Consider the following 27,379-nt stretch of genomic DNA (forward strand, 5'->3'; position numbering starts at 1 on the left):
ACATAAATTGAGACTATAGCCTTCGATATCTAGTACAGATAAACATCGATTTCTTGCTAGATTCTCTCCGGGAAAAATGAGTTGAGAATGTTTCTCAAGTTTTCAATTAATTAAAAGTGATAAGCGAATTTCATAATATTATTAAGTTAAAAAATTAAAACCACTCAAACAATTAAAGACAATTGTTCGACAATTACATTAGTTGTCCCTATAACTATCAAAGTTATTCAATAACTTCACACGATTATTGAATAACTTTACACATTTACCGAACAACTTTGATAATTATTGAGATAACTTATGTAGTTGTTAATACAAATTTTATAGTCAAAAATATTAAAATAAAACATAAAAAATAATTCTTTTTTTTTCTAATTTTTAAAATTTAAAAGACCTCACTTAATAAACAACTTATTTTTCACTTTTAATCGCAAAACCCATTCCCCAAAAAGGAAAACAAAAACTAGTTACAGTAATAAAAAGCAGGTTTTTGCAGCTTTTCATTTGACACACATCTTGATAGAAAATTCTTTCCTACCCTATTCTTTATCTGCAAAAAAATCAATCTTTTCTTGATACCCTAATGGAAACTTTGAAAATCTTGGAACCAAACCTTGTTGGATTCAGTCTTTTATTCTCTGTGATATATTTCTTTGGATATTTTATCATCTTCAAAGATTGGAAAGAAAAAGTGAGGTCTGATGCTTCAAGTTGTATCATGTCTTTAGTACATGGTACCCCTGCAGTTATTTTATCCATATACTCGATGTTACAGAATTCACAAACCTCATTCCAAAATCTTGTTTTTTCCACCAAAAATGCATCATTCCAAGAAATGATACTTGAATACAGCATTGCTTACTTCTTAGCTGACCTTTTGTATTACTTTGTCTTTTATCCAATTTTATGTTCTATTCATTGCTCATTAGTGTCTTTATTACATGGTACCCATGCAGTTATTTTATCCATACACAAACCTCATTCCAAAATCTTGTTTTTTCCACCAAAAATGCATCATTCCAAGAAATGATACTTGAATACAGCATTGCTTACTTCTTAGCTGACCTTTTGCATTACTTTGTGTTTTATCCAACTGATGTTCTATTCATTGCTCATCATTTGGCTACCCTTTATGCCTTCTTAACTTATCGGTTTGTCGTTCATCATGGTGCAGCCACCCTTATTGGCCTTGTTCCAGCAGAGATCACAAGTCCTTTCCAGAACACATTGGACTCTTGCCAGGTACAGAAAAGTCAGATACGCCTATGGCTGCTAAGTTGTATGAAAAATTATCTCCAGCATTTTATATGTTGTATAGTTTGGTTAGGGGAATTCTTGGACCCTTGTTTGTTTACAAGATGGGGTTGGCTTTGCAAGTGGAAAAGCAGATGGTGTGATTTCTAGGCCTATGTGGACTTCTTGAATGGTTGTGATTGTAAGTGCAATCTTGGTTAGTATATTGTGGGTTATGAATCGTTGGGTAGAATTGTTTAGCCAAAGACAGAGGAAGCACTTGAAGAAATGTAATTGATACACACATTGGATGATTGGCTTAAAGAATTTGAATGTTGAACTAGTCTGCAGCTAGCTATAATGGGGGCTAAACTTACATTTTGTACACTTGTACACTTGTGTAAATTATGTTGTTCGCACAAATGATTTTTTTTTTCTGTCGCCATTTAATTTCTTATTTAGATACATATAAGTGGACTGTTCAAATTTGATGCCAAATTAAAGGGCATATTTATGTATTATGCCTTGCATGGAAGTACTAACAAACACTCCCTAAAAACTGAAAATAACTTCCCTGGCAAACTCAAGTCTTAGAACACTAACGAAACACTCGACTTAAAAGTGAACCATCCTCTCCAGCATCTCATGGTTGACAACCCTTGCAAAATTGTATTTCATCTTGTAGAACAGGATCTTCCAAGAACTAACAGACAGTACAGTATTTTTATATTGCATGTTTCTACTTCCTATGGACAAAGACAGCAGAACTTCTCGGGTAAACTGAGATAAATAAACTTGTTACATAGTACACATTCACACATTCACCTCAGAGTGCAGCTGAATTTGTTAGGTATCCTAAGTTATGCTATAACCAGCTAGACAGAACGATGACTTAATATTAACATAGCACACAAGAGGGAGTTTGAAATCACCGAGGGAACAGATGCAGTTACAGCATGACAAGTCACCTGCTTCTTTAATGGGTATCCATGACAAGCCTTCAACAAGTGCAGTCTGCCACGTTTTTCATAGTCATCGTGATTTAGTTCTAGGGTTTCCACAATCTCTGCAACTGCTAAAAACATGAACTGCAGGAAAACTTACGTCTCAACATTATATCCGAATAACTGAAGCACTTGATAAATCACAGCTTCCATGGTAGTTAAGCTCCACAAAGAAACCTCCTCCTTCTCCCCGTGAAAGTCGTCCAGGATTCACACATATGCACTTCACTTCTTCTCCTTCATTTCTTTCCCCAAGGGAGATCACCTGCGGGAAGATGAAATTGAGAAATTAAGAAAGAGATTTAAGAGATTGATGGTGTATCTTCACGTTCAAGCGCATGCATGACTATTTGACATAAGTGCCTTAGTTCAATATAGTTGAAATAATAGAAACAAAGGTCGGTTTGGAATCAGCAGCTCATCTTACCCTAACAAAGTGAGCCAAGTCTGAGGGTAAAATAAGTATATCTGGGGCAGTTGACATCTGAAGAGCTTCTGGAGCAAGAGAGAAATCAATAGGTACACCTTCAGCTGGTGGATATAGAGGATAAAAGCTGTTGCAGTTTGCAGAAAAGACCAAACAAATACTAGGTTAGTTGTGCTTTTTGCAAACAAGAGGAATCACAAATGATATCCCATGAAACATGCCTGCGCTGGTGTAAAATGTGGTTCGCAAGAGTTGTCATCCGTTGCTTGGATCCCCCTTGTGGATTTCGTGAAATCTCCTCTGCACTGAGCTGTTTAAGAACATCAACCGTACAACAAGCCACTTTCACCTGAATATAATACAACATCAAGAACTGGAATAGCATGTAGAAATCCATTTCCACTTGGGGCAAGAGGTAAAAGTAATCTCACAACTGCTTACTAAGTTAGATAATTAGTATTGATGTGTAGTCCAACTTTAATTTTCATGTCATCCTCGATTCAATTTTTACAGTCTAGCTATTGGAGGACAGCATTGACAGAACTATTCCAAGATTCTTCAGCTTAATATCAGTGAGAGTATAAATCGAGCTTGCATCTTGAATGTGAGAAGAAAAGCATGTAAGAGTTGAGAAACACAAGGGAATGCAGTTATTGGAAGCATCAGCTTCTACCTCGTTTGCACAGAATATTCCAGGATTCGTAATGCTATTTATCTGGTGATACACAAAATCCTTGTTAGTAATGGTACATGATCACCAAAATAATTTTTCTTCTCTATGAAACCATTTGACATGTGGCAGTACACTGCATACCTGATGTTCAAGATCAGGTGACTGAATGTCGAAGGCTGGCTGTAAGCAGCAAAAAGTTGTTTTAATAATGTACCTTTGATATAACACCAAACAACATGACTAAGCTGGTGGAGATTTTCACCTGAGGGTAAACGAAGTCATGGCTAGCATCTCGTACAGATGGAACAAGAATAAAACGAGCAGCAGAACCCATATATTCTACATAATCTCTCAACTGAAAACCAACCAATGGAAGGAAACTAAATAAACATATAAGCTAGAAATTAATTCGAAAAGGGAAAGAAGTTTTCTATATACAGATACCCTTGCAAGAATTTCATCCTGAAGGATTTCATCAAATGGCCTATTTACAGATCCTTTCTTGATCTCAGGATGATCTGAATCTACAAATGGTCCTAGCTGTCGAGAGAATTTACAAAGGTAAAATGAAACTTCAATATCAGTTATTAAAAAGAGTTATGTACAAGTTTGGCATGAGAGCTGTAAACTCCTTACCAGTATGATCAACTGAGGCTGCTTGCGCCGCGCGTACGATAGAAGCTCAGCAAGAGGTTCAAAAAATAAGTTATCAACTGTTGTAAAAGGACCCGCAGCTATAATCTGAGCAAGGACGCAAATGTTAGGTCCAAAGTTTCACTTGCTAATTTTGATGATAACAAACCAATACAATTTAATAAAAGAACATTTACTTGTGGTAAATTTATTTTTGATACAGATTTATTTGATAAAGAAAGATTTGGTGAAGATCTAAACAAACATGAAAAAGAAGATATTATGGAAGAAAAAGATTTGTCCAAATCAAGATTTATTTAATGAAGAACTTAGTGAAGATCTCAGCAAATATGGAAAAGAAGATATTATGAAGAATATCTGCTACAATCCTATGGAAGGAAATATTCTACATAAGAAAAAAGTCAAGATCAATTTGTTACTCAAGGAAGGTCCAATAGTTTGAGAGCATCAAGATATGTCTGAAATTCAAGTTTGCACGAAATTCAAGTTTGCATAAGAGTCCAAATTCAAAGTGATCAAAATTCAAAATCAAGAATATGGATGTATTTACATTCAAATTAAAGGTGAAATGAAGATCTTGAAATTCTCTTGGGTTGCCAAAATAAAAGCTCATATTTGTACAACCAAAAAAAAAGAGTGCAGAGAAATTATTGAAAAAAATATTTGTTTGTTTGGAAAGAAAATATTCTATAGAGATACTATGAAAGAAAGCTATCGGATTTGCACTACAAAGACCAAAGTTGGAAGATGATCAAATCCAAAAGATCTCAAGATGAAATGCAATTTGTGAAGATCATGAGTACATATGGAAAGAATCAAATCAAAGCATTAACGAGATTGAAGGATCCCAAAATATGGAATCAGAAAATACTTATAAAAAGAGCAAATTTCGGAGAGCAATCAGACGAGAAGATTAGCACCACCATAAGATGTCAGGATAACCAAAAAAGGAAAAGGATCATATGAATTACATGGACATATCTGGTATGGACATGTATGTATACGACAAAGGAAACAACATATGTAATGCACGGACATATCTGATATAGACGCGCTAACGATATAAGCCCTCAATCAAGGAACCCAATCAAATCTTTAATTGAAAGAAATCCCTTGGGTTTTCCTTTTAGAGCAAAGAAGCAATCATATAAAGACATTGAAGACAGAAGACAAAGAACGCAATCACACTTTCGTCTCAACCATTCTCAAGTTTCTTTGTTCTATTCTTCATAAGCATTGTAATTCATTATCAATTTATTGTGTAGTCAAAGGAGAGAAGAGAGAAATATATATTGTTTGGTGAGGTATTGTATTGGGAGGTTGTAACATCATCGTTTCTTTGGTGTGCGAGTGAAAACCAAAAAGTCATTGGTGAGCGAGTGAAAACCAACCTTAAAAACGTTGGTGGTGAACATGGAAAACCATTAGGGTTGTACTCAACTCAAGTTACAAAGAGCTTAAAGAGAGAACCTCCTTGCAACCCAAGGAAACTAGAGTAGGATGCCACATTGGCTCCAAACCAGTATAAAAATTCTAGTGTCATTTATTTTATACTCTCATATTATATCCTGCATCTTGAATGTTTATTTGAAGGACTAACAATTATCTGCAGGCAATCTCGTCATCAGTCGACTAGGTCCTGACAGTAGTCGACTAGCTAAATTTTAAATGTCCAAAAAGGGGATTTTCTTCAAAAAAATGTTCAAAAATTGCAATTGCAAAGTGATGGCATGCGCAAATCCACCAGTCATAACTCTTTTAGGTCAAACCAGTCGACCCAACAATTTAAACCAACTGGTACGAAACCTATTAATGACTAGCTTGCCTTTAGTAGGTTGACATCTAAGTTAGTCACAAATGTTAGGATTGATCAACCGATTTATTCTATCAAGTCAACTAAAAGGAAACCTGAAAGTGACAAACTTACTTTTGGCAAGTTCACTCATCAGTCAGTCATTAAAGAGCCTTTTTCTCTAAATTGTTATTGTTGTGGTAAAAATGATAATAAATTTTATAAATGTAGATTTCGCTATGAAAATATATATGGTTAGGTATGGAGACCCAAACGTAATACTAATAACATTGAATATAACCCTAAAGGACCCAAGTAGGCTTGGGTACCAAAAACAAACTAATTTGTTTTGCAGGAACTCCTCGAATCTGGCCATAAAGAAAATGATTGAATTTGTATAGTGACTGATCAAGGAACACAAGAATAAAAATGCTGGAAGTTCATATATATTATAGAAAAATGAGATGATAAAACTAAAATGATTGGTGTCAGAAAAGCTTATTCAAGTTCTTCTCACTGCTATAGGTAATGTGTATCTAACTGTAGTGTTAATCTTAATTAGTCTACTAAGTTTAATTTGGTACTAGTCAACTGTATATAGCTTTGAGTCGACTAATGCGTTATGCTACTATGTTGAAGCAATTTTAAGTAACTATATCATGTCATAAGTTTTAGAACAAGAAAGTATGTTATTTTGATTGATATCATATATTTGATTTATGTGTAAGTTTTGTCTTGAACGAATCATGTGCCATATATGTCTATCTTGGTAAGCATAATAACGTTTTATTCAAGCACTGTACTACTCAAGGCCTGCTTAATCTCGTCATATAAACATATTGATAATCTTTAAGGCAAAAGGTACGTATTTTTACCATTGATAATTATTCAAAAGTTCCGTGAGTTACAGTTTTTGATTTATCTAAAGAACTCTCCATCCCAGCTATAGCTATAGCTACATTTGGAGAAGAAACAGGTTGTCAAAAGCAAGATACAGGGCAGTCAGCAAGCTCAAAGATGGAAATGACTTACTTGAAGAAGAAAGCAAGCTTCAGTGGACTAGACCCAAAGTGTTAGCACCAAAAAGCATTGTCAGCATACTAGAGATCTCAACTGGGACATTAACAAAGGAAGATTCAAAGCAGGTTCTTAGTACAAGATTAAGCAACAACCAGAGCAAGAATGGACTATACTTACTCATGCAAGCTGGAATAATCCTTATCTCAGTGCAACCATGGCACGGTAATAAGCACCCAGAACTAAAAAAGAAGGAATTGAAGGTTGACAAAGTTGAACATGATGAAGGAGGCGGAGAAGAGGGGAGCTTAGCTCTAAGCACTGATTTGGAAACTCTACTGAATTGTGTGTTTTCTTTTCGGATCAGGTCGATTAATTGGGCCGGTCCATTTTTTCTTTTTTGCAGACTTAGTAGTTGGATTATTTGGATGGGTTGGTCCATCATGTTTAAGACATTTTGTTGATTAATAAAATCCCAAATTAAACCCAAAAAAAAAAAGGAAGAAAGTATCCATTAAATTTTTTTTTCATTCTTTTGATTGTAAATGTCCATCATAATGGTAAAGATAGTTTTGATAAGTTATATGACATTTTATAATCCTTTATTACTTATAATTATTATTATTTTCAGACATTTCGTTACAAAGACCTTTACATTTGTTTCGTTTAGACTAATACTTTTTCTGAAGTGATATGAGCATAAAGATAAAGAAAGCCCTTGGAAAAACAAGCACAAAATTGATACGGATACATACGCGAAATCAGAAATAAGTTGTCGAATACGCTGGCAGATTAAGGCATAATCTGCTCCACTGATGAGCTGGCAGATTTGATTACAATCTGCTCCACAATAAATTGACAGATATAATTGCAATCTGCTGCTATAAATATGGACATCATATATTGTTATTCTAGGAAAATAGACTAGAGAAAATCCCTTGACTCATGTATCTCCTAGGAATTAGGGATTGATTAGATTATTTGATCTTCTTGTTCACCTATAACTAATGTATAACTCTAATGAATAAAGATATACTTTTGTAGTATCCAAACCTTCATGGTATCAGAGCGGGACTTTTTTCCCTAACATCATATGGTTAAAACAACCTTTCGCGGAGAACACCTTTCTGAAACACCAAAAGAAAACAAAATGTTTTCTCTAGAAATTCCGACAAAAAATATGATGACTCAAGGAGGCAATGCTTCTCACATGTCCTTCCAGTCAACTTCTCATCGATTAAACAGGAAGAACTATCTGGAGTGGGTACAATCCATAAAGCTTGCAATCGATGGCCGTGGAAAGTTGGGACATTTGACCAGAGAGACGAAAAAGCTAGAAACCCAAAGATGAACACCTGGAGATTAAAGAATTCACTCATGATTGCCTGGTTAATAAATTCCATGGAGTCGATCATAGGCAAGCCTCATCTTTTTTTACCCACTGCTAGGGATGTATGGGAAGTCGTTCGGGAGACATATTCTGATGTAGAAAATGCCTCTCACATTTTTGAGTTAAAAATTAAACTATAGCAAGCTAAGCAGGGTGAGAAAGAAGTCCTTGCTTATATAACGAAATGGTGTCTTTGTGGCAAGAGTTAGACCAGTGTTACAATTATGAATGTGAGTGTTATGTGGATAGTGTCAAAGCAAATAAAAGGAAAGAAAATGAGAGAGTTTACCTTTTTTTAGTCGGATTAAATCGAGAGTTTGATGAGGTCAGGTCACGAATACTAGGAATAAATCCTCTATCCTTACTTCGTGAAACCTTTTCTGAAGTTAGAAAAGAGAAAACTAGGAGAAAGGTTATGTTAAAACCTGATTTAAGCATTGAACTAAAACCTGCAATAGTCAGCTCTTGTAACAGTGAAAAATGAAGATGACAAAAAGAAAAAGCCATGGTGCGATCATTGCAAGAAACACTGGCACACCCGTGAAACATGTTAGAAAATTCATGGAAACCACCAAACTGGAAGAAGGGAGCTGATAACGTGGCACTCAATATCTACATGATCAATATCTACATGATCAGGCCCTCCAAGCAACTTATTTTGATAAGGGGCAGCAACATTTTCCAAATCATCTCCATTTACAAAGGAACAATTGGAAATTCTGCACAAACTCACAATTTCATCCAAATGCACCAAATCCTTCTACTCCTTGTTCCTTTGTTGAAACAGGTATTGTACCATCCGTTTTTCTTAGCACCAACTCCAACCAAATAGATTTTTGGATCATAAATCTAGGAGCTACTGATCACATGACTAGAAGTTCTCATTTTTTTCTCTACTTATACTCCTTGTGCAGGGAATAATAAAGTCAAATTAGTTGATGGTTCCTTCTCTACAATTGCTGGAAAAAGAACTGTTAAACTATCACCTTCCCTCATGCTTCATAATACTCTTCATGTTCCAAAACTCTCTTGTAATCTACTTTCTGTCAGCAAATTAACCTGTTCTCTTAATTGTCGTGCTATTTAAGACGATTGGCAATGCTAGAAAATCTGGAGGTCTTTATTTTCTTGACAACGGGAACAACTCTCTACAACCGAATCCTATTTGTTTGAACTCTACTTCTATTTTGAATAAAGTCATGCTTTGACACTATAGGCTTAGACATCCAAGTTTTTATTATTTAAGACGTTTGTTACCTCAGTTATTTAGAAATAAAAGGCCATCCTTATTCCAATGTGAATTCTGTGAAATGGCTAAGCATCACCGATCTTTTTTTCCTTCTCAAAAGTATTAGGCTTCAAAGCCTTTTATGATGATTCATAGTGATGTTTGGCTACCGTCTAGAATTTCAACATGTCTGAAAAACGATGGTTTGTAAATTTTATTGACGAACATACTATATTGAGTTGGGATTTTTTATTGAAGGACAAATCTGAGGTTAAAAATATGTTTGAGACTTTCTATGTGATGGTGGAAACGCAGTTTAATGAAACAATCAAGATTTTTCGAAGTGACAATAGTCGTGAATTCTTTAATGAACAATTAGGATTTTTTTTAGAAAGACAAAGGTAGTACACCAAAGCTCTTGTGCTGATACACCTCAACAAAATGACATCGCAAAAAAGAAAGAATAGGCACCTTTTATAGGTAACGAGGGCTTTAATGTTTACTAGTAAAGTTCCAAAGTACCTTTGGGGAGAGGCTCTCTTGACCGTTACTTACCTAATTAATAGAATGTCATCCCGTCCTCTCAAATTTAAAACACCTTTAACGTTTTCAGAAAGAGTTTTCCTAACTCTAGGTTAGTTGCAGATTTGACACTAAAAGTTTTTGGGTGTACAACATTTGTTCATGTTCATAATCGCAGTAAACTTGAACCGCGGGCTAAGAAGTGTATTTTTGTAGGATATGCTCCAAGTCAAAGGGATATAAGTGTTATAATCCACATGCTAGAAGGATAATTGTCACAATGGATCCAACTTTCTTTGAGTCTCAACTCTATTTCACTACTCATCTTCAGAGGGAGTATCACCTAGAAGATTCGTTTTGGGGGGATATTGAGGAAAATGGACATCAGACTAATGAGGAGCTAGATATTACAATAAATACTGATGTGGGGGATCTAGAAGAAGATATGAATAAGTGTGATCCAAATGATGAATAGGGCGATCTGAGAGATGATAGGAACCTAAATGACTTAAAAGATAAAAACTATGATATTGAACTTATAGAGACTTCAAATGACAAAAATAAAAGTGAAATCGGAGAACAAACAAAAAAAATACAGGTATACTCGAGAAGGAACCAAACTCAAGACAAAAAGACTAAACATTCTCAACACTACTAAAAGTTAATCCCGCAAGACCTTATTGGAATTCAAGGTAACCTTCCAACTGATTCAATTTCCAATTCCTTCTCTGATCTGGACCTACCTATTGCAAATGTAAAGGTGTTAGAAATGCTCCTAAATATCGCACTTCTATGTTTGTGTCCTATAAAAAGTTGTCTCCTAGTTATTTAGCCTTTACTTCACAGCTTTCTAGTATGGAGATTCCAAAAACTGTGCAAGATGCTCTACGAGTTCCCGAGTGAAAGCAAGCTATTTTAGAGGATTACGAGCTCTTGAAAAAATGAGACATGGGAATTGGTTGATCTACCCAAGGGAAAGAAACCAGTGGGCTACAAATGGGTGTTCACCAAATTCAAATCAGATGGATCCTTGGAGAGGTATAATGCCCGACTGTAGTTAAGGTATTCACACAAACATATGGCATCGACTATCTTGAGACATTTGCTCCAGTAGCTAATCTAAACTCAATTAGAGTTTTGTTGACAATTACAGTAAACCTTGACTGGTCGCTTTAACAGTTGGATGTAAAGAATGCTTTCTTAAATGGACAACCAGAGGAAGAAGTCTATATGGAGCCCCCACCGGGTTTTAAAGAGAAATACAAGTCAAAAACATGTAGACTTAAAAGATCTCTTTACAGTCTAAAACAATCTCCAAGGGCTTGGTTCGATAGATTTACTCAATTTGTGAAGAAGCAAAGGTATGTGCAAGGACAAATAGATTATACAATGTTTACTCAACATTCACTGGAAGGAAAAATTGCAATTCTTATAGTGTATGAGTTCGCAACAAATTTTCGTTGTGTTGAAACTTAACTGCAAGCAAAAACAAAATAAACAACAAAGTAATTTTATTAAAATGAATCTTCTGAGTACAATTCTGTGACTCTTGATTCTCCTCTCCTAAACTTAGAAATAATTCGAGGGTCTTCAGTAGTGTGTTTCTCGAATCGTTAGATGATTTGAACTCCTAGAGACGTATTTCAATCGTCGGGGATGTCGGAAAGTGTTTTGTCGCTTTGGAATAATCTTCGGGAAGAACTCCGTTGATTGCTCCTTGCAAGAACTTGATAGTCAATGCCAACATTGTCAATGCTTCTCAAAGTCCTCTTTTCTAAATGTCCTTTAGAATGTTATGTTACCCCCTATTTATAGTTGTAGGAGGTAGGCCTGGTTGCTTGTGATTGGCCGAAATATGTCACTTTGACACTTGACGACTTTTGACTGGCTCTTGAATTTGAATGAGATTTCCATATCATTTGGACATGTGGCAGCACCTTGTTGGTCTTTAATTTGACAGGGATGCCAAGTCACCCTGACACATGGTATGGGTTCGGGCTCCAAAGTGTAATGGACCTTGGGCTTAAATTTAACAAAATGGACTAATTAATTTGTAGGGCCCAAATTTGTTAATCAACCCAAATGATCATGAATTAAACTCAAATTTTGTATGAATTTAACCCGTTGAATTTTATGTCTACAAATGCCCCTTACTTCGGGCTTGTCGACGTGTAGGCTTGCCGAAACTTGGCGACAAGACTTGAAATACATATGAATGTGTTTTTTATATTTTTTTGTTACTTCAAAGGTACTTGTTTCTTGTCGGTGCCTTCTAGATAGACCGCCACTTGAGAGTGGTCTAAAATTCCCGCCACATATTTTCTCATAGAGAAAGCTCTTCTCTTGGTTAAGCGTGAAATAAATGACCCTTAATATTTGTTCAAGTCATTGCACTAGACAATATTGAGGCCCCTCCATATGGATTTGAAATAGGACCATATTGAGTAAATCCTTCATTTACTGCCCCTTGCACGTTAGTAAAGATTCTTGAATTGTAAAGATTCTTGAATTGAACTTTTGAACCAAGCAAATATTAACTTTCCTTTAGTGCTCAAGAAGAATCAATCTTTTTTCAAAGAAATCTTTCAAACATGGTAATTTTCTTTTAGCTACTTGGAAACTTGAAATTCCCAGGGATTTTTTCTTCCAATCTTATTACCATCTTTCAAATATGGAATTTGTATTTCTAATGGAAGGACCGCCTCTACGCTATACACCAATGAATACGGAGTTGCTTGCGTTGCAGTTCTGAAGGTTGTATGATATGCCCATAAAGCTTCACCAATCTTCTCATGCCAATCCCTTTTATTTTTTGCAACAACTTTCTTCATTAGGTTACCAAGTGCCTTGTTAAAAGCTTCGGCAAGACCATTTGCATGTGTATTTTACATTGAAGACTTATGCTACTTAAAATTGAACTTCTCACACAAAGTCTTTATGAGTTTATTGTTGAAGGGCGTTCCATTATCCGTAACTATGCATCTTGGTATGCCATACCTGAAAATTATGTTTGACTTGATAAAATCAAAAACATTTTCCTTTTTCACTTCTTTTAATGGCACAGCTTCAGCCCATTTTGAGAAATAGTTGGTAACGGCTAAGATGTACATTTGCCCTTTTGACGACTTTGGAAGAGGTCCAACGACATCAAGTCCCCAGGAATCAAAAGGCCATGAGGCCAAAGTTGGATAAAGAGGCTCTGGAGACTTATGAATATAATTAGCATGGAATTGACATGCTTGACACCTTTTGGCATGCTCTAGACAAATGACCACCATTGTCGACCAATAGTAGCCCATCCTTTTGATGCGAAAATGAAGTTTAGGCCTTGATTGGTGTTCCTCCACACATGTCCTTTTTTCAGAATGTCCTTTAGAATGTTATGTTACCCCCTATTTATAGTTGTGAGGGGTAGGCTTGGTTGCTTGTGATTGGCCGAAATATGTCACTTTGACACTTGGCAACTTTTGACTAGCTCTTGAATTTGAATGAGATTTCCACATCATTTGAATATGTGGTGTCACCTTGTTGGTCTTTACTTTGACGGGATGCCAAGTCACCCTGACACGTGGCATGGGTTCAGGCTCCAAAGTGTAAAGGACCTTGGGCTTGAATTTAACAAAATGGACTAATTAATTTGTAAGGCCCAAATTTGTTAATCAACCCAAATGATCATGAATTAAACTCAAATTTTGTATGAATTTAACACGTTGAATTTTATGTCAACAGTATGTCGACATATCATCCTCACAGGAGATGATGTGGTTGAAATAGGAAAACTAAAGGAGCGTCTTGCCTCAGAATTTGAGATAAAAGACTTAGGCGCGCTAAAATATTTTCTCGGCATGGAGGTTGCACGATTGAAGAAAGGAATTATAGTGTCACAATGGAAGAATGTTCTTGACCTGTTAAAAGAAACAAGAATGAGTGGTTGTAGACCAGTTGAAACTCCAATCGACCCGAATCTAAAGTTTGCAAAGGAAGGAAAACTGATTGATAGGGGCCAATATCAGAGACTGGTAGGCAAGTTGATTTACTTGTCACATACTAGACCAGATATTTCCTTTGTTGTGAGCCTAGTTAGTCAGTTCATGCATTCTCCACGAGAAGAACACCAAGAAGTTGTGTATCGAATCTTAAGGTATCTAAAGAGTACTCCTGGGAAAAGGGTTGTTCTTCAAAAAGAATAAGCAAAGAAGTGTTGAGGCTTATACCGATACGAACTGGGTTGGTTCATTTATTGATAAAAGATCTACAACTGGATACTGTACATTTGTTTGGGGAAATTTAGTGACATGGAGAAGTAAGAAGCAAAACATAGTGGCTCGGAGTAGTGCTGAGGCTGAGTATCGATCCATGGCACATGAAATTTGTGAAATGTTATGGCTCAAGAGACTTTTGGAAGAACTAAGAAGACCTATGAGTTTGTCAATGAAGTTGTATTGTGACAATAAGGCTGCCATAAGCATTGCTCATAATCCAGTTCAACATGACAGAACAAAACATGTTGAAGTGGACAGGCTCTTCATTAAAGAGAAGATTGAAAATGGAAGTGTGCGCGTCCCTTTTGTTCCAACAATTGAACAAGTTGCAGATATTTTCACGAAAGGCCTTTTTAGAACTACTTTTGAGTTCTTTGTGAGCAAGTTAGGCATGTTCGATATTTACATGCCAACTTGAGGAGGAGTGTCGAATGAGTTGGCAGATAGGCATAATCTGCTTAACTGATGAGATGGCAAATCTGATTACAATCTGTTGCTGTAAATATAGACATCATATATTGTTATTCTAGGAAATAGACTAATTCATGTATCTCCTAAGAATTAGGGATTAGGGATTGATTAGATTATTTGATCTTTTTGTTCACCTATAAATATTATACAACTCTAATGAATAAAAATATACTTTTGTAGTATCCAAACCTTCAGCAGTACTGAGAATAAATACTGAGTACAAAAGAAAGAACTCTGCAACGCAAGAATTGTTAAATATAAATGAACAACATATCACAATGGATCTCATTGTCAATGAGCTGCAATTATCAATATTCAGATGCACCTGATGAAAATGCTAAGGTTGTCAAAACTAAGGGAAAAGTTATAGCCCAAAGTTTCACTACAAGAAGATTTGTTTACATGCATTGAGACTTTCAGTCAGATATTACCTTTCATGAGCATTTTATAAAGCTTTTAAATTGTTTTACATGTCAAAATTATTTTCTAGATGGATAATTCTTTTTCAAACATTTTTTGAAATTTCTTTGAACTCATGGGGTCAATTCTTATGATTTGAACCCTCCCAAGAGAACAATAAGAAAAGTTGATTTCTCTTTGTTTGAAAAATAATTTTCTAAAAACATGTTTGTGAAAATATTTCAACTGCCCCGGATCTTTAATCTCAAACTCCGAGGCCAACTGTTTCTTTAAATTTTCCATTTCGGACAAGTCATCTCTTGTAAGTACAATATCATCAACATACACTATCAGAATAGTTGTCATTCCTTCAAGAGAATGTCGAATGAACATGGTATGATCTGCTTGCCCTTGAGTGTACCCTTGTTTTTTCACAGACTGAGTAAACCTCTCAAACCAAACTCTTGGAGATTGTTTGAGCCCGTAGAGAGATTTCTTTAGCTTGCACACTCTAGTTCCATACCTTACTTCAAAACCAAGAGGAGGGTCCATATAGACTTTTTGAGTTTTCCATTCAAGAATGAATTCTTCACGTCTAGTTGTTGGAGGGGCCAATCAAGGTTGGTCGCAATGGTCAGAACCCTTATTGAATTCAATTTGGCAGCTGGAGCAAATGTCTCAAGAAAGTCAATCCCGTAAGTCTGACTGAATCCTTTTGCTACCAAACGCATCTTATACCTCTCTAGGGACCCATCTGATTTAAATTTGATGGTGAACACCCATTGTTTTCTTTCCACGAGGTAGTTCCACCATTTTCCAGGTTTCATTTCTCTCCATAGCGTTCATCTCCTCAAGAATTGCCTCCTTCCACTCGGGAAGGTTCAAAGCATCCTACACATTTCTCGGTATCTCCATTCCAGATAATTGAGAAAGAAAAGCTATATAGGAAAGGGATAAGTTTCTATATGACACAAAATTTGACACGAGATAGTTGGTAACTTTTCTTAGCCCTTTACGTTTGGCAATTGGAAGATCAAGGTCTAAACTAACAAGGGGTAAATCAGAGTTAGGTTTTGGAGAATTACCTTGTGTATTAGTAAGATCTTGCGGGGCGGACATTTGGTTCTGATAAGAGTCCTTGATCTCTTTTTCTTGATTTTGATTTCTTCTCATGTAAACCTGTAATTCCTTTGTTTGTTACCTGTTCTTGTCATTAATTGTATCATGAAAATGCTCTATTGCCTCAGGATCCTTATTTTCATTATTTAAGTTGGGATGTCTTACCTTATCTAGGTTGTTTTTACTAAAAAGACTTTCCTATATCTATCATAAAACCTGGATCTTTTTGTTCCTCACACGTGAGGTCAAGAAGATCTTTATCATCCCTCGAATCTTCACTCTGTTTCTCCCCCCAAAGATAAGCTTCAAAAAACAATTGTGATTCAAAAAAAATGACATCCATTGTGACAATAACCTTTCTAGTAATTGGGTCATAACACTTGTAACCCTTTTGACTAGGGGCATAGCTAACAAAAACACATTTTTTAGCACATGGATCAAGTTTAGTCCTATTATGATCATGAACATGAACAAATACACTACACCCAAAAACTCTCAAAGATAGATCAGTTGTCAATCTGGAAGTAGGGAAGTATGTCTTGAACATATTGAAAGGGATTTTAAAACTTAGAACACAGGATGGTATCCTATTCATAAGATGGAGGGATGTCAGAAGAGCTTCTTCCCAAAGAAATTTAGGGACTCCACTTGTGAACATTAAGGCTCTAGTTACTTCCATAAGGTGCCTATTTTTTCTCTCCGCTACTTCATTTTGTTGGGGTGTATTGAGACATGAACTTTGGTGCACTATTCTCTTGAAGTGAAAAAATTGCTTCAGTGGTCATTAAAAAACTCTCTCATTATCACTCCTAAATATTTAAATCTTCTCATGAAATAAATGTCTCAACCATAACATAAAAAGCCTCAAATATATGCTTTACCTCCCCCTTGTCTTTCAATAAACCCACCCAAGTTAGTCTAATGTGAACATCTATGAAACATACAAACCACCTTTTTCCATTTACAGTTGCTATCCCAGAAGGTCCCTAAACATCCCTATGGATTAACCTAAAAGGGTTTTGTGGCATGGTAACTTTGGGATGAAAAAGATGAACGTTTGTGTTTAGCCATATCACAAAATTCACATTGAAAAAAGGATGTAGTTTTATTCATAAACAACTGTGGTAACAAGAGTTTCAAATAATGAAAACTAGGATGACCAAGGCGATAATGCCATAACATGACTTTATTATCAACTAGAACAGAGTTCAAACAAGTTGATTACTGAATTGTCGCCATCTTTAAGAAAATAGAGACCTTCAGACTCTCTAGCATTGTCAATCATCCTCCCCGAGACCTTGTCCTGAAATACACACGAAATATCGTCAAAGATAGCACGACAATTAAGGTTTTGAGTTAACTTGTTGATGGACAAAAGATTATGAGACAATTTTGGAACATGAAGGATATTAAAAAGGGTCAGAAAAGGGGTTAGTTTGATTGTCCCTTTCCTAGCAATTGTTGAGAAGGAACCATCAGCAACTTTGACTTTTTTATTTCCTGCTAAAGGAGTATTAAGTCGAGAAAAAATGGGAGCTCCATGTCATGTGATCACTAGCCCCTGAATCTATGATCAAAGAGCTTATACTAATAGAATCTGTACTTAAAAAAGCACATGGCACACTACTTGTTTGGGTAAAAGAACAACTGTGAGTAGAAGGACTAGGTTTACTGGATTGGAGTTGAGATTGGAGAAGTTAGTGCAGTAGCTCTAGTTGTTCCTTGGTGAATGGTGGCATTTCTGAAGAAGATTTCAGCCCCGGTTCTTCGCTGGAACACTAAAAGGCTTGATTGTCATGATTTTCTGCCCTTTTTCTGTTCCAGATGGGCGATTTTCCATGGATCTTCCAGCAAGTCTCACGAGTGTGCCAGTATTTTTGTTCCACGACTTCTTTTTCTTATCATTCTCATTTTTCGCAACAACTAAAGCAGATGACTATATTTTTTGATTCGAGATTGAAATCTTTTTTTAGCATAATATTCCTCCTTGTTTCTTCACGCCTAATTTCAAAAAATGTTTCCCTCAAAGTGGGCAGCGGATTTTTTTCAAGAAGTCGAGAACGAAATTCGTCAAAATCTTGGTTCAACCCTGCTAAAAATAGATATACCTCTCACTTTCTTCCTTTTTCATTACATTTACGCTCTTCTTCGAACATTCTCATTCATCATTATAGCACTGATCTAATTCTTGCCACAGGAAAACCATCTCATTATAAAAAAAAGTAACACTTCTCTCTCCCTACCTCGCTTTCCACAGTTTAATTTTTAATTCAAAAATCTGAGAGGCATTTTCTACATCGAATAAGCTTCTCTAACCGCCTCCCAAACATCCCTAGCAATGGGAAGAAATAAATATGCTTCACCTATGGTAGGTTCCATGGAGTTTAGTAGCCAAGCAATTACTATCGAGTTTTTTGAGCTCCAAGCGTTCATTTTCGGGTCTCGTGATTTAGGCTTTCTCATTTCTCCAGTCAAGTGCCCAAGTTTTCCTCGACCATCAATTGCCAAACGGACAGATTGCACCCATTCCAAATAACTCTTTCCATTCAGCTTGTGAGAAGTAAGATAAAAGAATCCCCGCCTTGGCTCATTGCTGTCTCGGTCGGGACTTTGTTAACAAAATTCTCGGCTTCTGTTAATGCCGCTGGATGACGTAGCCCAATAAATGTTGTTTTAGTCATCAGCAACACAACAATAAAGTTGCTCAAATACCATGTAAGATTGGCACCAAAAGTGTACATTTTATTCATTGAAGAGCTACAAATTTATAGTACAGGAAAGCAAAAATAACATAATCAAATCGCTTGATTCTAGCAGATATGACAATCAAGATGTGATCTTTTTTATCTAATTACCTAAACTATCTACAACAAATTAGATATGATTTTATCAGATCAATTACGATCCTACAAAATCAAAGCTTAAATATTCACAAATCAACAATAACAAACCAATACAATTTAATAAAAGAACATTTACTTGTGGTAAATTAATTTTTTATATAGATTTATTTGATGAAGAAAGATTTGATGAAATCTAAACGAACATGGAAAAAAAGATATTATGGAAGAAAAAGATTTATCCAAATCAAGATTTATTTAATGAAGAACAAATTAGTGAAGATCTCAGTGAATAAAAAAGATATTGTGAAGACTATCTGCTACAATCCTATGAAAGAAGATATTCTACATAAGGAAAAAATCAAGATCAATTTGCTATTCACGAAAGGTCCAATAGTTAGAGAGCATCAAGACAGGTCTGAAATTCAAGTTCACAAAAGAGTCCAAATTCAAAATAATCAAAATTCAAAATCAAGAAAATGGATATGTTACATTCAAATCAAAAGTGAAATGAAAAAAAATCTTGAAATTCTCTTGGGTTGCCAAAATAAAAGCTCATATCTGCACAAGCCAAAAAAAAAAGAGTACAAAGAAATTATTGGGAGGAATATTTGTTTCTTTGGAAAGAAAATATTCTATAGAGATATCTATGAAAGAAAGCTATCGGATTTGCACTACAAAGACCAAGGTTGGAAGATGATCAAATCCAAAAGATTTCAACATGAGATGCAATCTGCGAAGATCATGAGTACACCCGAAAAGAATCGAATCAAAGCACAGATGAGATTGAAGGATACCAAATTATGGAATCAGAAGATACTTATAAAAGGAGCAAATATCGGAGAGCAATCAGAGGAGAAGATTTGCACCACCACAAGATGTCACGATAACCAAATAAGGAAAAGGATCATATGAATGAATGGACATGTATGTATATGACTCCTACTGCGACAAAGGAAACAACATATCATAATGCACGGACATATCTAATATGGATGCGCCAACGATATGAGCCCTCAATCAAGAAATCAAATCAAATCCTTAATTGAAAGAAATCCCTCTGGTTTTCGTTTTAGAGCAAAGAAGCAGCAGATGATAAAGACTATATAAAGACATTGAAGACAGAAAACAAAGCACGCAGCCACATTACTTTCATCTCAACCACTCTCAAGTTTCGTTGTTCTCCTCTTCATAAGCATTATAATTTATTATCAATTTACTATGTAGTCAAAAGAGAGACAGAGAAAAAAAAATTGTTTGGTGAGGTATTGTATTGGGAGGTTGTGTCATTATCATTTCTTTGGTGAGCAAATGAAAACCAAAGAGTTGTTGCTGGTAAGCGAGTGAAAACCAACCCTTGTTCGTTGTTGGTGAGCGAGTGAAAACCAACCTTGAAAACGTTGGTGGTGAATGTGGAAAACCACTAAGGTTGTACTCAACTCAAGTTACAAAGAGCTTCAAGAGAGAACCTCCTTGCAACCCAAGGAAAGTAGAGTAGGATACCACATTGGTTCCGAACCACTATAAAAATTCTTGTGTCATTTATTTTATGCTCTCATATTGTATCCTGCATGTTGAATGTTTACTTGAAGGACTAACAATTATTTGCAGACAGTCTCGTCATTAGTCTACTAGCTAAATTTTAAAAGGCTCAAAATTGCCCCCCCCCCCCCCACTCCACCGGTACTTTCAATAAAATGTGGAGAAAACACCAAAAAAGGAAGAATACATTTAGAGAATGGATGTTATAATCATCTGCTGCAGAAAAGAGATTTGTTGCAAACCCAAAAGGTAAAACCAAAGTATGCAGCATTTTCTTCATCTGCATTGTAGTCAGAGCTTCTAATAAGCTCAAGAAAAGAAGGGAGCAAAAACAAACACGCCCAAAGAAAACTAAATGGATATTGAGAGCAGCAAAATCTGTAAACCAGAAGGTCTCCTTATGGAAGGTATAATCATGACATACATAAGAAATATGCCAATTATTCCACTTTTAAATCAATTCTTGTAAAAGGCTATCAGAGTTCTTCAATGCGGAGGTTTAAGAAGCCCGCAGGGGTTACCACCATTAATAAGGCCACAAATATCTCTAAAGTGCACTCCGATATAGTTTGTTTCCAAAAGGCAGGCTAAAAAGTAAGTGAAATGAGGTGTCAGCATCCTTAAATTTCTCGCTAGGCATAGGAGATGAACACCCAAATCCAAGGTTACTTCTTAGTATAACAATCATTTGCTATAATTGCATAAACAGATTTCAATCATTACTAACAAATACACGTATCTAGCTCTTATTTTTAATTTTATTGTGACTTATATGAACTACAAGCTTACCCACCAATGATAGCTCTGGCATAGCAACCACGGCATTGGTTGACTGAAGATATTGATCTACTGCTTGTTTCTTAGCAGGTGGGAGATTTTCCGTGGAAGAAACTGACAAGGGAATGCGGTCAACAATTTTTGATGCAATGAGACAATGACCACTTGGGTTATGCCCTTCAACACCAACCACCTGAGTATGAATATTTGAGGTTTATTCTTTTTTCAACATTTTTAAGTACTAATAAAATAATGCATGCACTCTGTTCACAATACCTGGCCAGGGAAAACAGAAAAGTGGTCCAAGTTTTGCAAGTCAAGGCGCACACGTTGACCTCCGGAATGCTCAACACTGTCAACAAGTCAGCAACTAGATATCGTCAACCATAGCAAGCAGCATATCCATGGAGAGACAAATTTACATAAATCGACAGAAAATTCTCTAGGTTCTTCTGATATCTATCAAGCAGGTCAAGAAAATGGTTCAATATCATTACTAGTCAAGATTATAGGTGAAAAATGGCAGGTTGGGCTGAATTTGGGTGGGTCAAAATAAGTTGAGTTAATAAATGAGCGGGTTATCAACTCGCCCAAAAGTTACTTTGGCTGAGATGGGCTAAAATGCAGGTCATAACCCAATCTGCTCAATTATTATTATTAAGTTTTAATTGTTTTATTTGTTCTTTTATAATTTTTTCGTACCTAATAAAACTTTTTTCTCTTTATTATGGCTATATGTGACATCAAATGTTTAAAAAAGTCTTTTTGACAAGATTTCTCATGGGTCAATTTGGCCCATACATCAGCCTAATTTTTTATGAGCTGAAGTGGGTTTGGTTGAAATGTGATGAGCTAATGGGCGAGTCAATAACCAACCCAGACTTGGGCAGGTTATGTTTTCATGGGTTAGTCACCTCTAGTCAAGATATCAATGGTAATACACTTATTAAGCTTCTATGAATATGATGTAACTATCATACTTCAACAATAGTTGATTGACTTGATCGAGAGAAATATAAGGGTGTGGATTCCTCTAAATGTTGAAATGCTTAAGAAGTGAACTAGTGATAAATTCAACCAGGTTGGACCATCTGTAAACTGCGGAAAAACATTGACACCAACTCTGTCGAAAATAAAGAGTTGATTTCACAGGGAAAGCGAAAGGCTAATTATATTTACCTGCTTTGCAGTAAGATTGGCTTTTCCTTCAAACGCCCTTCTTCCTCACAACAAATCATACCAACAGCAAATAAAGATCTCTGAACAACAGGATCCATAGAAGAGTTAAAATATGTTGCATTTTTTTCTTTTGGTGCATAAAATATGTCCCTTAAACAAAATGGAAAAGAAGATAATAATTGGAAAAGCACTAACACATAGTAAAATGCACTTCAAGTGCCGAACTGTTAATACTTGCCATTGCATTATAGTACCAAAACATTGGAACACCAGTGCAAATATTTGGAGCGGGAATTTCATACTTCAGAAGCAAAGATGTTACCTGTGAAGCAACAGTAGGATCAGTTGGTTCCTCGCGCAATCCAGAGGCTACAAGTGCTGATGCATAACCTTTTACTCGGCTTTCAAGAAAATTAAACTGATAACAAAAAAATAGTAAGGACTTGGTAACCGAAAAAACTGGGTATTCTACAGCTGTAACATGATAAGAAATACCTTATTTTCCATCCTGTCATACATGAACCTGCACCCAGGCTCAGGTTGAGAGCTAATGATTTGCAAAGAACATCTTTTGATTGGTTGGACTCTCTTTATAATGTCGTCATTGGGGTTCTCCTCATCATGTTCTATTTTCACACTCTCGACATTGGCCGTCTCGTTGAGAGAAAACTGCACCACAAACTTGTTCTTTCTTTGTCCAAAGGGTGTAATTGTTTCTAAATGCTTTCTGGAGGTGGAAATGCTCCCATTAGTTTTTCGAGCTGAAACAACTGTTTCTGTCTGTGATGTCTTTCGGTTATCTGTTGGAGTACCAACAGTGATTTCATTTGTGTTCTTGTATTCATCATTCAACAACCTGCATTTATATTTTCAGCATTAAGCATTGAAAGGTCACATATTTCAGTAGCCTGGAGCAAAAACTGAATTCCACATTTGAGGCCACTTAACTAAGTTCGCCTTTGTTAATAAAGTAGAGAAAATTTTCTTTTGTTTCCCACTTCGCAAAAATTAACATGAGGAAAGATAGAGGTCAAAGGGAAGTGGATAATATGCAGATATACAGGTAAAAGGTTAAACATGAGCGGAAGTCTTTCTCTGATAGAGATTTCCAGAATCAGAGGCAAAAGAGATACAAAATATGAAACGATTTAACTGAACCACACAATGAGATATATTTGGCCCTTGGTCCTTAAAAGGCTAACTGCTCATTGGACAGAAAGTCAAGTCAGCCTATAAGTTAACCCATTAAGACACGAAAAGAGAGGAGGTTCAAGGATACTAAAATCATAAACTCAAAAACACTGGAGCAGACTCACATGGAGATATCACTGGAGTAGAAATGTAAACCAGGTTCCTTTTTAACAATCTCCTCTCTCCGCTCATTCTGTAATTGTTGTAGAAATGCACCCATATGTGAACCCTGCACCGTCAATTCCAGCCCCCTGAAAGAAATGGCCATCAAGTAGAACTTCGGGTTTATATATCAATTAAAATTCAGAGAAGTAAAATTTAATGCCACCTCAGTTTGTATCCAAAGGTGAAAAATCCGGTGATTCAAGTTATTTGCCTATCCATTCGTTGCTCCACTGTATAAGTGTTTTTTCCACTTTGTTTTATTTTCTTCAACATTTCGCCGACCAACTAACAAAAAAGTTTTTATTTTTGGACAATGATCACATCTGTAGTCATATATACTCAAACCCAGTGACTTACTAAATGACAAGAAAATACTAAGTCTTTTAAATTTTAGCAGAATCTGATCTAATCAAATATGTTTCAACATCTTTTCTGCAATGAACACAAGTATGGAATTTTACTATGTTCTCAAACTAGCTTGAGAAGCTAAAAAACTGGAAGCCGAAAAAAGTGGCTCGTTGTTTCATACTTTTTTTTCATCCACTTAAATCTTCATTTTTCTCACAACTCAAGAATAATCTTCGTTTCACTAGTAAAATGGCCAGATATTAAGCTTAAATGACTCAGCTCACTTCTCTCTATCACAACGAAAAGGGCATGTGAACTCATTTAAGTTAAATCTTTTTAATCTACTCAAGCTCAGAGGCGGACCCACGTGGTGCCTCGAGGGTGCACGTGCACCCGATAACTTTTTAAAAAAATTATATATATATGTATATATATCCTACTAAAGTGTTAATATATTTAATTGTGCACCCTCAATAATAAAACTTGTGTGGGTGCACTGGTTTGGAACTCAAACGCCTACGTTCTTCTGGTCCGACGTCGCGTGTTCGATTCCTGATGGAGTCTCTCGATTTTTTCATTTTACTCTTTATATACATTTAAATGCCACCAGCTAGGCAGCCACCTCATTTGACCCCACCCATCCTTAATTAATATAGTATTTACTATGTACTAAAAAGGGCCTTTCCCCAATCCCAAGCCCCATATTTCCACCCCAAATTCAAATTTCCAACCTGAATTTCCCCAAATCCCCCCAATTCCAAACTCCCTGAACTGTTGGACACTACAATTTACAAATTAATAGTACCACCAGCTAGGTAGCCACCTCATCTGACCCCACCCATCCTTAATTAATATAGTATTTACTATGTACTAAAAAAGGACTTTCCCCAATCCCAAGCCCCATATTCCCCCCCCCCCCCAAATTCCAATTTCCAACCCGGATTTTCCCAAATCCCCCCAATTCCAAACTCCCTGAACTGTTGGACACTATAATTTACAAATTAATAGTACCCAAACAAAGAGAAAGGAGCAATTTTCCATTTGATGCTAATAGGTACACATTTCTTTCATTTTTTTTATTTTTTATTCAAGTTTGGGTAATGTTAATTGCTTTTAATATCTACTTGTTGCTTGAAAGTTAGTGTGTAAAATTTATTTATTTCTTTTTCTTGCTTCTATTTAAGTTCATAGGATTTGATTAAAAATAAATAAATAATTATTTTTACTTATATTCTTGATGAATTTTTTATTTTATAGAAATTTGTTATTGATTCTTGTGAATTGAAATGGATAGATATTATTCTCTTCAACCAAGTTCTCGTTTTAAAGACAATTCTCATCGCCTTACTTGTGAAGTTAACGTTGATTTTACCAGTCGCTATTGCAACTGTAGAGAGAGCTTTTTCATCCATGAAGCATATCAAGAATGAATTGCGTAGTAGCATTGGTGATGCATTTTTAAGTGATTGTTTAGTTTGTTATATTAAGAAGATATATTTGTAAATATAAGCAACGATGTAATCATTGACCGTTTTCAGAATATGAAAACGCATCGATATCTAGTATGAAAGAATGATCTACTTTTGTTATATTAGTACTAAATTAATATCATTTGATCATTTTGAAGTTTACACTTTGCCCTTTTTTTTTTAATAATTTTTAAGTTTAAAAGATTCATATGTCAAATTGTGTGGTTGACGTTGACCAAAAAAAAATTGTGTACTTGATAATCGATATGACTGTTAAAGATAATGGTGCACTATCTTCAAATCCTGAGTTCACCTCTGCTCGAGCTTCAGTTACAGCCAGATAAAATGTAAATGTCCATTAGAATTTGTATTTGTTCATCAATACAAATAAATCGAAACCCCCACTAACAAGACATTCTGGATCTGTACAGTAGTTTCATCATAAAGAATATAAGTACTGAATTTTCATTTTCGTCTAGTTTCCTAGTTCACTTACAGAAAACTGAAATTTGCACAAAATAAGAAAAGTAGGAATTTTGTTTGAGTAAAGTTACAAGTGCTGACCTGTTGAGAGAGAATACATCCCAGCTAGAAACGAGATCGGAAGGGCTTAGGTTGAATTGAATACAGAAAGTAAGACCTAAATATAACACACAAATACGAATCAGGTAACTTAACCTTGATTCATCACATGAATTCATCGGCGGATCCAAAATTTGCACTAATGGGGTTCAACAAATAAAAATATAGTGAATGGAATTTGAAATTGCAACCTCAAAGTGAATTTGCCAAGGGGGTCGGGTGAACACCCTCAGCCCTACTGCAAGAAAGGGAAAAAGAATGAACTTTATACTTACATTTGTTGAGAATTTCTGCTTCATCATCGAGATTGAACCCATTTTTAAGGAATTCAGCTTTGATTTCCTCTTCCATGGCGGTCGCTAGCCTAGGGTTAGCAAGAAGAGAACAAACTTAAGCTGAGAGGAAAATAGCGGGAAAACCTTCCCTCCACTTCTACACTTGGTTAATTTATTTATAGAGAGACTCATTGGTATGTCTTTTTTTCCATCGAGCAATAAAACTATATAAAAAAAAAAAAAAAATTATTAAAAAGTAAGAACTAATGCTAGAATAAATTTTGTATCCATATATAACTCGTAAAAAAAAAAAGATAATCATCAGAGCTTATTATTAATAATGACAAGCTTGTCAGATCTCATAGTTTATTCACAATTAAAATAGTCTCATATAATTAAATTTTACAAGAGAATTTATATAGAATTAAAATGACTAACTAATTTCTTGTGACACAATGTTTAGTTCATTAATTGCATATGAGTCATAATAATCAAAAATCACAAAGTACTTATCAATAAACATTTATTTATAAAAAATACATAATTATTATTTGAAATCTCAAGTACATACTAAAATCACAAAAGAAAATTTCTCAATAAACAATTGTCTATCAAAATATATGATAATTTATTTTTGGGAACATAAAAGTATATTAAAATTTTAAAAACTGACCTCAATTCAGTATTAAATTTTTCTCTTCAGTCAAAGTTACTATCCTCCACAATAATTTATTTGTTTGCTATAATATAAAAGAAGAAAATAACATTATGTAATGAAAAAGTTAGAGAACAACACCTTAACATAAGGATCCATTGAATT

General features: G+C 35.3%; 1 protein-coding gene and 1 non-coding gene across 3 annotated transcripts; one reads left to right on the forward strand and one right to left on the reverse strand.

The window, feature by feature from the left end:
- LOC107852592 lies at positions 1-1,886 on the forward strand. Its single transcript, XR_007046665.1, has one exon. It is a non-coding gene; the product is annotated as a TLC domain-containing protein At5g14285 (transcript).
- On the reverse strand, positions 1,880-26,728 carry LOC107853276 (DNA polymerase alpha subunit B). 2 transcript variants are annotated; one of them, XM_047398793.1, is made up of 17 exons: positions 26,560-26,728; positions 26,267-26,342; positions 23,846-23,971; positions 23,025-23,385; positions 22,852-22,947; positions 22,530-22,609; positions 21,627-21,702; positions 21,367-21,543; positions 3,974-4,078; positions 3,782-3,877; positions 3,600-3,692; positions 3,479-3,517; positions 3,338-3,379; positions 2,886-3,013; positions 2,665-2,791; positions 2,338-2,502; positions 1,880-2,247 (listed from the first exon to the last, which is right to left on the reverse strand). In XM_047398793.1, the coding sequence occupies exons 1-16, from the start codon at positions 26,633-26,635 to the stop codon at positions 2,347-2,349; spliced, it is 1,854 nt and encodes a 617-aa protein (XP_047254749.1). In that variant the 5' UTR covers positions 26,636-26,728; the 3' UTR covers positions 1,880-2,247; positions 2,338-2,346. The 2 variants fall into 2 exon arrangements, with proteins under 2 accessions (XP_047254749.1, XP_047254748.1); XM_047398792.1 differs by having other exon boundaries at positions 2,002-2,502.
- Between the last annotated feature and the right edge of the window lie 651 nt (positions 26,729-27,379).

This window comes from Capsicum annuum, chromosome 11 (assembly GCF_002878395.1).
Source record: "Capsicum annuum cultivar UCD-10X-F1 chromosome 11, UCD10Xv1.1, whole genome shotgun sequence".
NCBI classification, from domain to species: Eukaryota; Viridiplantae; Streptophyta; class Magnoliopsida; order Solanales; family Solanaceae; genus Capsicum; species Capsicum annuum.